The 11,348-nt window shown below is 41.3% G+C and overlaps 1 protein-coding gene across 1 annotated transcript; it reads right to left on the minus strand.

Annotated features, from left to right (window-relative positions):
- Positions 1-6,269: 6,269 nt before the first annotated feature.
- BOLA3 (bolA family member 3) lies at positions 6,270-9,443 on the minus strand. Its single transcript, XM_075207457.1, has 4 exons — positions 9,304-9,443; positions 8,254-8,377; positions 7,487-7,575; positions 6,270-6,554 (listed from the first exon to the last, which is right to left on the minus strand). Exons 1-4 carry the CDS (start codon positions 9,337-9,339, stop codon positions 6,489-6,491), a joined length of 315 nt encoding a protein of 104 aa, XP_075063558.1. The 5' UTR covers positions 9,340-9,443; the 3' UTR covers positions 6,270-6,488.
- Positions 9,444-11,348: the final 1,905 nt, after the last annotated feature.

The following is an 11,348-nucleotide window of genomic DNA, read 5'->3' on the forward strand; positions in this document are numbered from 1 at the left end:
TTCTTCACCATTTACCTTAAATAAAGATTCTTCCTCTGATGGTTCCCTGCAGGACACCCTTGTGGCTATTCACCAGCTTGGAGTAACTATGTATCTGTGTTTTTCTTTAGCATCATGATTGCTGCTGGATCCAGGATACTTGTTCCCCATGGCTGGTGGCAGCTGCTGCCACCACCAATGAGGCAAGAGAGATCCTCAAAGGAGGAACAGAAATGGCAACAGCAATGACTATTGAACTCACTGGGTCTATCCGCTGAACTGAGAGGGTATTCAGAAGATTCTATCCTTGGTGTGATGATACTCTTCTCACCGCTGTTACAAATGAATGGTTTTATATTTATGAGATGATGATTATGTGGGAGGTGTGGCACAGAGCCGACAGCTTCACCAAATGTACAGTGTTTTCATCAAAATAGGCTTATGGCAGTCAGTGCCAATACAAGCAGCTGTGGGATTTATAGGAGAATTGTTGCATCTTCATGAATTATTGAGGAAACCTGCATCTTTCTGTTCAATAACACTCACTAAATCAGAACACTACCCTGCTCATACTCAGGAGTGTTTGGCAAAAGTATGAGGCCTGACTCATGAGGGCATGCTTTCTGAGCGCACCGTATTCTACGCACGTATTTAGGGTTTGCGTACTCACTAATTCAACAAAGCACGGATCTCAAGGTACATGCGTTGTTGAATTCGGGTGTACGTTAGCTGTGCTCTACTACACAGGACACTGCAACATATGTCCAATACCTATATAGATTATAAATTCGCAAAAAGCTGCACAGAAATAAAAAAAATTATAGAATTCATGCCACATGGTAATAATAAAGGCATTAATTATTATTATTCATTTTTATTTATAAGGCGCCACTCAGTGTCCGTAGCGCCGTACAGGGACAAACAAGTACAATACAAGGTGGGACAGCACGGTACAGTAAACAATAAGCACAGTAACTCAGTAAGCTCAAAGCGCAGCTAGAGAGAGGGGGGAGGGAAGACCAGCAGGCGCCGGAGCCCAAGAGGGAGAGCGCGGATGACGGGGAGACCGCCAGAGGGGTGGGGGGAAAGGTAGCTGGAGAGCAGAGTTAAAGGTGTAAGAAACAGGAGGAGAGAAGGCCCTGCTCAAGGAAGCATACAATCTAAGGGGCGGGGTAGACAGACAGAGAGACACGGGTGAGAGGGAGAGAAGGGGGAACGGAGGCAGATTCAGGGGTTGGGGAGAGGCAGAAAAAGGTAGGAAGTTAAGTGGGAGACTGGAAGGCTTGGAGAAAGAGGTGGGTTTTTAGAGCCCGTTTGAACCTGGACAGAGTAGGGGGATGTTCTGATGGAGGGAGGGAGCTTGTTCCAGTGGAGGGGGGCAGCGCGGGAGAAGTCTTGGATTCACGCGTGGGAGGGGGTAATCAGAGGGGAGGAGAGGGCGGGATGGAGCGTGAAATTAATGATAAAATAGTTTTCAAAAAATGGGTTTGTTTGAAAGACATTTATTAGAATGTTGTTAATGTCTACTGAACATAAAAATACATTTTACAGTTGCTCGTGATTGAAACCTCATCTTACAGCATGCATCGGAGACTGTTATCATTACTGATCGGAACTTAGACCAGCCCCAGAGCTGGTGTAAGAGATATGACAGGAAGACCAGTTACTTTCATGGTCGTAGAGCTTGATACGATTTTGACACGTCACTATTGTGCAGCAAATATGGCAACATGCCCCTTCCCCGCCCAGGTCACTCCCTGAAGTTGTATGCTGTCGTAAGCACCCCATACCCTCGCTTTCGCCTGACATTGCTTGCGTACACAGGATATATCCCTGATCTGGGCATGTGCAGTGTGGTTTTGGGTACGATTTGCTCAAAATCAGCAGATACGTGCCCTAATGAATCAGGCCCATGGACTCTTGAAGCCTTCCATAGAGACTTATGACCAGTGAGCAACTTAAAAGATTATAATCCACATAAGCAGCTGGTGGTACCTCTAATAAAAGGTAAAGATTTTCGTCAAGCACCATTGATATATCAGGACTACTGATGAGAGTTATGTGGGTCAATCCAGAAGTCCTGTCACATACACAGATACATATAATGTTAAGAAAAATGTGGATGTCTATATGTATGAAGTACAAGCATCCAGCTGGTATCAGACAATCACATACAGAGAGTTCCTCAGGGATTATGTAGAATTTCAATTTATTTTCAAATACATCCACACAGGATGAAATAAGAACTACAAGGAGTTGATAAAAAAAATATTTTACAACTCATTCACACCTAAGTAAACATAATGATTCGATGGACATAGGATAGTTGTCCCAAAATCAATGACATTGAGTTATTTTGCTTGCTCCATAGGAGACCTAAAGAATAAAGATTTACTGCTGAAACATGCTGAATCAATCATTCAAACATAGCTAATTATAAAAACTTTTAATAAGTAGACCTTGGAAGAAATTAGCTGCTGACTGGTTTAAATCAACAGCTAATTAAAGTATGGTCTCTATTTAGTAATCTTCTTTTGCATGACACACCTGCAGTAGTGTTATAACAAAGGTGATGGGTACATTTGCTCAGAAGAGCTTGTGGCAGCTAGAGCCGTAACTTAAAATATCAACGACTGGGGCAAAAAGCAACACTAACACTGCCCTAGACCTTAATTTAAACCAAAGGAACCTAAAATATTCATAAACCGCACCCCTCTTCAGTGTTGCGGACCCTCTCGCACAGCCCTAGTTACTGCACTGGTGACAGCCAATGGACCGCAATTTATGGCATGTGAATTTAAAGTTTCACAATACGGTAAAATGTGAGTTCACTGCAAATAGATATACACTAGATGGCGCTGTTACATATATTGTTTACATACGTTTCCATTCCCTCTGTCCTGGGGACAGATGTGTGTTAGTTAATAAATACGCCTGCTTTAATGAAGCATCGCCAAAGTCCTCCATATGACAAATGTAAGAGAGATGTTAGAAAATGAATCCAACTACTGCTGCAGCTATGAATCTAGGATATCAGAAATTGGCCCAATAAAATAAAGAATTGTACAGGGAAAATTATGAATATTTCCTCCTGTTAAAAGAGGTGTCGTTTAATGTCTTCATCAGCATAGAATGTTAGATATGGTAAATGACAAAACAGAATCAAAGTGAGAATAACTGAAATAATGAATAGTACTCCATCAATAGCCCAAGTAACTGTAAATATGAAGGCTGAGACTAATAGGAAAGAGGAGGGCAGAGCTTTCCAAGCATCTGTCTGCTCAAATCCATGTATAATGTCATACAGAGCCACATATAGAAGACAAAAGGCTAGATTTACTAAACTGCGGGTTTGAAAAGTGGAGATGTTGCCTACAGCAACCAATCAGATTCTAGCTGTCATTTTGTAGAATGTACTAAATAAATAACTATAATCTGATTGGTTGCTATAGGCAACATCTCCATTTTTCAAACCCGCAGTTTAGTACATCTAGCCAGAGCGTCCGTGGCGGTGCTGTATACACTACAGCACCGCCGTGGACGCTTCTTTGACAGTGCCGCTATAGTAGCCATTTAGTTAGCGCAGGGCGGGGTTTCTGGAGACTCAGAAACCCCCCCCCTGCGTGCGCCACTGCTAGCCCAAAGTGTATAACCATGCACCCATTAAACAAGGAAATTTTAGAAGGATTGATTAAATGTCTAATATGTATAGTTAAGTGATAGATTGCTTAAAACGATATATATATTAAGCAGCAGACGTTTCAGTTTTTGTTTTGTTTTTACTGTAGAGACCTCCACCGCAGGAACACAATACCGAGAGAAGACCCCCTGTCAGTCAGGACATACTAAGACAGTTCTATGCTATGTATATGGTCAGTGGCTCAGTTTTGCTAGTTTGTTCAAAAAGTTTCTTTCTTACCATCTAATTACCCAAACTACTGCACAGCTAGAGCAAGCGGCTAAGAGGCGGAAATGGCTAGATGCCAGCAGATTGAATCAGAAAGTGATGAGTGATCGTTCGAAGTAGGAATTACATGACTAAGAGGATCCCTCCATCCAAATTAAACACACTAAGAGGTTTTAAACACCTATGCACTGACATTTGCTTCTCACTGTTATGAGCCGCGGCGGTGCCCAGCCGCCGCGAGTCCCTTACCTCCTTCCCGGCCGTCGCTATGACGACCGGGACGTCACTTCCAGGGGCTCGGCCCGGCCGTTGTCTAGGCAACAGTCGGGACGCTGAGTGTGAGAGCACCGCGTCCCAGCAAGGGGAACTGCTGGGCGCGTGCGCTTCTAGATAGCCTGTGGGCTCATACAATGGGCTGTATTCTTGCAGAGCTAGGCTCTGATTGGTTGGGGCCAGTATTTAAGTCAATGAGGTCTGCTACCTCATTGCCGGTTATAGCTTCTGTCTCACAGTCTGCTGACCTGCTAGTTCCTGTGTATTGTATTCTGCTGACCTCTCGTGTATGACCCTTGGCTTGGATTTGGAGTTCGCTTGTGTATCCCGTGACCCTGACCTTTGGCCTGTTTACCGTTTCTCCTGTTTGCCTGTGACCCTTGACCCCGGCCTGTTAACTGGACTTGCTACCTGCTGCCGGCCCTTGAAATCTGCGTGGACCTCACTCCGCTTGCCTGGGTTCTCCCTAGCCGGTACACACTTCACGACCCTCTGTCAGTCTGCGGCCCAGTCTGTCCCCACCATCAGGGGCTCCAGTGAACACCTGATTGGCAGAGTAGACTCTGGGTTGTATTGTGCCAGCTGGGGGGGTTCCTAACACTCACCTGATAAAAGGGTCACTGTCAGGTGAAATATTTATATGGGGAAGGAAACTGTTTCAAAATGCTCAACACTGTAAAATGCAATTGGTGTTAATTATGCATTGTTTCAGAGAACCGCATAGGATGGAAATGCGAAGTATATAATTATATTAGGCCAAAAGATCCCATTAGACTTGTTCTATGTAGTATATATTTTAGTTTAACAAAGATACTATCAAACCTATTTCTCATCACCCTGAATAGTTAAAAAAAATTCCTCTGAATAGGCTACAGGTGTCTTATCTTCATCACTCCAAAATATAGGAGGAGGGATTCTTCTGTACATTTTACGTCTCACCACCACGGATGATACCATCTAAACATAACATGGCTTGAAGGCCAATAGGGGAAGCAGACAGGATTAAAGTGGGAATACAACTATACAATAATTCAGTAACCAGAGCTCCACTGACCTATGGGGTGAATGCAAATAGCCTACCTGTTCATAGGTTCTGTACAACCAAAAGTCTGGTATAGCTCAGTAGGATATCCTGCTTACAGTGAGGCAGAAATGGGAGGGTGATATGACAAGAGTGACAGTATTGTTTGGCTAATTGCTGAACTGACTCTCTGGGACCTCTTGTACACACACTGAGTGAAAAGGACTATGTGATAGAAGCAGGTCATGGCCATGTTATGTGGATCTCTTAAGTGGCTCAAGAGGTAAAAGCTTTTGAAACAATTCTGAAAGCTCTCTCAGACCCTCCCAGCACTAGAGCTTATTGAATATGGATCAAACTTATATCTCCTCTGTCCCAGTATCCCACAAGTCTTACAATTCTGTGTCAAATCAATTATCACACTTTATGTAGTTAGATTACAGTTACACGGATGAGCTGGAGTGAAAGAGCCACGTAATGGAGTTGGATCATGGCACATTAGCATCCACCACATTCTTGGTTTGGATTCTGAAACATTTTAGGGGTATCAGAAACATTAATAAAATGATGTAGTTAAATGCACTGCACTCAATTTTTTAACATTGAAATGGTTATAATGAGCCCTGGAAGACTCAATCTCCAGCTCAGTGACAAGTGACACTATGACAATTGTCCTGACTGTACATAGACAGTTCTGAATAATGACAATCCTGCCGAATGGCTGCGATATCCAGAAAAATGCAAGAGACGATACAAGAAGGGAGATACTATTAGGAAGAGGAAAGAGACAGTGAGGAGAATAGGAGCCAGCAAGGTAAAGTCAAGAAGGGAGGACTCTTAGAAATTGAACTGAAAACCAGCAAAATAGACAAAGCTGCATAATGTTTCTTATTTTATTATGCTTGTTGCTGTATAGTGTACTATAGCTCTATTAGTTGTCTGGTATCATTAACATGCACAGGAATGTGTGTGTTAATATGTGTTTTTTCAATATAATTTGTTTGTACATATCGTTGCAGCACCTGCTATGGAACCTAGCGGTAGAAATATTATAGAGAAGGACTTTACATACAGAAAATGTGAGCAGGCTGTGTTATATTCCCTTTATTAGGATATTAATTGTATATACTAGTTAGTAAAACTATGTTGTGCAATAACTTCATATAAATACATGTCCAGAATCACTCTGCAATATTTGACAGGTCTCTGCAACCACACTCTGGTAGCGATACCGCCCTACAGAAGGGTTACATAGATCAGGTCTTGCCAGGGGATACGCATTCAGTTTCTCTCAATCTTAGAACCATGTCAGTGTTTTGGGACAGACGTGAATATTCTCAGTCCATGCATTGATTTAATCTCATGTTGTAGAGCCTAGAAGGTGAGAGAATAGGGAGGGAAGAACAAAATGAAATAAAAAGTTGGCTTATAGGGTCACAAAATCTAAAATGCAAAATTAACTAACATGCAAAACCATATTTTGCCATTCACACATACATATTCTATGCTTGACAGAGCAGGAGATCAGTACATTGTAGTTGCTATGCAGCCAAGTGCTTATTATTCAGTGGTAATTAGACATATGAAGAGCAAGCTGGCAATATATGCAGAGTGCACTTATGTACTATCACAGGATGCAAAATTGGACACAATACAATCCAACTGTTTTAATCAGACTATTAATATACATTACAGTGGTGTTTTGAAAGATTTGCAGGGGCTGAGGAATGTAGGACGGGTGAACAATTGTGGAAATTAAATCAGAATTGTAATTCACACAATCCAAATCCAGTCTCTTTTGGCAGAAAGTGTTCCCACTAATAATCCACTAGTGAATTAGTGAATAATTTGGTCTACAATGTGACTGTATTGGTTCAACTGTCACGCACTGATTTCGTAACAATTTGATAACAAACGACTGTATTAAATGACCATGTTATAAACACAAGTAGCCAGCCTTCAAGGTCACAACTTTACCTAAAGTAACTTCATTTCTGATAAACATATATGGATTCGCTTCAGGAGGTTCAGTGTTAAGAGTGGCTATTTACAAAGTGTAAAAATGTAGAGGAATAATGTGGTCTGTGCAGAACATACAGAAACATTTTTGATGCCAAGGAAAATTACTACACAATGCACTTTCTTTTCAAAAAGGAGATAAAATACAGAATTTTATAGTGGAGTCAAGTGCAGTAGCAGTGTCCTTTGAATCGCATATCTGTTAATAAACATCTCTAGAAAATACAATACTAGTCAGAAAGTCCTATAATGATCTCCATTAAGTGCATGAACAATGTTATACTCACATCATTAATCATTTGATGCTGCTGTACTATGCGTTTCTCTTTAAACTCTTCAGACTCAACATGAATTTCATACATAGCCCCACACCCTCCTGTAAAACATAGGATTCTTTTACAATACTGCTCAATATTCATTTTTCTGAAAAGCATTAAATTAAGGATTAACAACCTATATTTACTATTGCTCCTTAATCAAACTGATGAAGAATGGAGAATGCCAGTGGGTGACAACCCAATATAATAATATTTAAATGGCCACACTGATCGATAATCTGTTCGCTTTTGGTGGAAAATTTCCATTCAAAAACAGATTGAAAAAGGATGAAAGTGAAGCCAACTGAAGTATGGATTGTAATCAGAAGATTATAGTTTAATGATCTTACTAATGTCCTACATTCTGCATGCAACATTTTTTTTTTTTTTTACTGTTCTGTTAGATCATAATCATAAGGTGGGCAGAAAAAACAGAAAATCTAAATGGAGATCTGGTTAAAGGCAATGACATTGTAGCATGTGTGTCTAGATTTTGATGCAATTGATCCAAAATGAAATGCTTCAGTGTCCAAACAAATGCATACAATCAAAACAAGTAGACTAACGATATTGGTCTTCCCCAGTACCCACTTTACTTTTCATTACGGAAATATTATAGGCCTCTTGCTTGGTTTAGGACGGAATGATGGGACTGTATAACAAAACAATACAATGCATTTAGAGTAAGAAATTAAGCAAATGTCTATTCATATTCAGTGCAAATAATTGTGCATTACCTGAAATATCAACAACTTGGACATTAGAGGCCAGAGGAAACTTAGCCTTCAGCACTTGCATAATCTTGTCCTCTCCATCGGTTGAGGATGCAAATGATCTTCTAATGTTGCAGAGGATACAAGTCTGCATGTTAGATAAACACAAAAGTACATTTAATATCTGGACATTGCTGCTACACACATTCTATAAATCCCACATATAAAACTGTTTTTTTTTACCTGTAAATTTAATTTTCATTCAATGGCAGAGTAATATATGTTAACTATTATGTCATCTGAAACTATTCACAGAAATAATTAAAATCTAATAGAATGAAGGATAAGTCGTGCATATGTGTGATCGAATATGCGGTCTCTATAATAAAACTGTCATTACTGCAGTCATATAAAATATACATAATTCAGGCAGGACATATGGTGCATTGCAATCATCTCAAACAATGCAGCATAGTACATATCAGGACTGCTACTATTGTCTGCTCTCACTGATGGATTCACATAAATACCTTTTATATATGCCAGTCTGCGCCTCCAAAACAAAGCATATATTTTGGTTCTGTTATGTAAATATCCCAGGCTTCGGTCACTTGTGCCTGGAAACTGTTAGTCCTTACATAATAACACACCTGTTGTTCTTGATGCAGACTGCAATATCTGCTAGCTGGGTGGGGTATGAATGGTAGAACTATAAAGACAATGTACTATTCTGGCTAACCTGACTTTTTTTTCAGAAATTGGTGATAGTCCTAATGCTATAATTACTGCTTTTCCCCACACTCATTTTTCAGTAGCAACAATTTGGGCTTAATTAATTCACTGAAGTAAAAAAAAAACTACTATTTAATCAAACTGTCCAGTTATTTCAGCTGGTAAATAAGTGGGAAAAGCAGATCACACGTTAATATAACTACTAATATATTATGTTGAATACTGCATCCCCAGTGTCCACTCAGCATATGTGTTACAAACATGCAGCAATTTAGGACACAGCTATTCCCCACGTGTAGTGTGAGCAGATGAGAGCAGCCCTGCAGTACAATGTGCTCTTACCCTTGTCCTAGCCACCAGATGAGCAGCTGCCCACATTGTCCTGGTGCACAGGAGAAACTCAATGTCAACACTCTGCAGCCATATACACAGAGGTCGTGGCTAGATCCCCTGCCGCTAAGGCAGCTTCAGACGTCACTGTGATGTCACCAGGTCATGTGACTGCAGCAGTCACATGATACATAGTGCAGGAATTGCTGCAAATCTTCCTGTCCCTGTGTTGTCACTGGTGGAGAAAAGAGTAAGAAGAAGGGGTGATGTGATGGGAGGGTACATGTGTGAGTAAAGCTGCTTGGCAGAGGAGGGGGGACATATGTGTGTAAAGCATTTGGGCAGAGCGGGCATGTGTGAGCAAAGCATGTAGGCAGAGGGGGCATGTGTGAGAAAAGCTGCTTGGCAGAGGGGTTGTGTGAGTAAAATATGTAGGCAGAGGTTACATGTGTGAGTAAAGCATGTGGGTAGATAGGGCCACATGTGTGTAAAGCATTTGGGCAGAGGGGGCTTGTGTGAGTAAAGCATTGCTTTTGTCACAAAACAGTATATAAAAAGACGTCACAAAAATAAAACCTAATTTTCAATCTCCAGAAACACAATACATCCAGTTTTCTAGACATTTTTTAGGTGTCATAATTCAGCCTTCACATACATTCATAACTTTAAATTTTGTTATTTCTCAGGCATCCATTGAGGGACACTGAGAAACATTGGCTTACAGTGTAGGGACCAGATGTGAGGACACTTTAAGACACTTTAGAAGTTTACAAACGCTTCTTCCTCTCCGTACCCCTCTTCTGTTTGGCCTTCAGTTTAGATTTCCCAACATGACAGGACATGCTTTGTATTACTTTGGCCGCTTTGCAGCCTCTTTTCCTTTATTTAGTTGAATTTTTTAAAAAAACGTATTTGTTTATGTTATTGGCTCTGGGACCGCCTCAGTTTCCAGAGTCTGCCACTGCAGTGTCATGTTCTGAACAGAGGTCTGGAGGTGCTTCCGCTGCCCCCCCCCCTTCAATCCCAATGATGGGTTCTCCTGTTGGAACCTGCCATTGTCGCCACAGGCTGTGCCCAGAGTATCCAGGCAGTGACTGCAGGAATTACAGTCACTGCATTATAGCGCTCCGGAGGACGGCAGGAAAAGATGTGGTAACCTCTCCCAGCAAAGTGCACTGGGCCCCAGTAATCACTGCCTCTTTAGAATACTGGCTGTGTGACCGGATGGGCTTACTTCACCACCTGGTCTGTAGGGGGAGGAAGGAATAATGGAAGGATGTTCTTCCTGCACAGTTTATCTGGGTTTCTCTTTCACCGTCCATAACTGACTGTTACTGACCACTCCTACTGGTGTCACCTTACCACCAGACACTCGGCGATTGCGAATGCAAACTGTGAAATAGTTTTCGGAGGATTCAGCTGCCACCACTAGGCTCCTTCAATGGCACCTAGAACCACTTACTTTTGTGTACCTGGTATAGCTGCTGCAGTGCCTCTTTGCTGTGGGCTGACTAGTACCTCCTGACCACTTACTATGGTTCAGGACTGCTGGGTAGTGGGTAGAGCATTAACACAAAGACACTGGGTTCAACACAGGACAGCCAGGGAACAGATTAAAGTGTAAGCTCTTATCTGTTGGTCACGAGATACAGCAGGTAAGTAGGTGTCAAAGCAGTGATGTTTAGGTGTTGAAGCAGTGATGTTTTTATTAGCTTAAGCAGTCATAATAAGGAAAGTTACACGCTAGTTTCAGGTACTGGCAATCTCGAGAAGCTCAGATGGTATAATACATAACAAGATCAAACAGGGCTCTTTTTATACAGATTCTGACACATGTTGGCAGGAAATAACCCAGCTCCCTGATACTAGATGGCAGCACAAGGTCTGAGATATTATGTCTGATGTTTACCCTCAGGATGTAATATTCTCTAGACTTGGAGATAATGCAGTTTTAAACAAAATATACACCAATTTGTAATTTCCTAAATGACTTGCTGTTACATTATTTAGACAGGTTCTAAGACACAGGACAAAAAATTACAAAGGATAGAAACATA

Source organism: Mixophyes fleayi, chromosome 4, assembly GCF_038048845.1.
Source record: "Mixophyes fleayi isolate aMixFle1 chromosome 4, aMixFle1.hap1, whole genome shotgun sequence".
Lineage (NCBI taxonomy): Eukaryota > Metazoa > Chordata > Amphibia > Anura > Limnodynastidae > Mixophyes > Mixophyes fleayi.

Bases quoted from the DNA above. Each gene is read 5' to 3' on its own strand.
- BOLA3 (XM_075207457.1), bottom strand. From the start codon at position 9,339: ATGTGGGCAGCTGCTCATCTGGTGGCTAGGACAAGG. The intron at 8,378-9,303 runs GTAAGAGCACAT...TCTAACATGCAG, and splicing joins ATCTGGTGGCTAGGACAAGG to ACTTGTATCCTCTGCAACAT. The intron at 7,576-8,253 runs GTAATGCACAAT...TATGTTTTACAG, and splicing joins CCAAGTTGTTGATATTTCAG to GAGGGTGTGGGGCTATGTAT.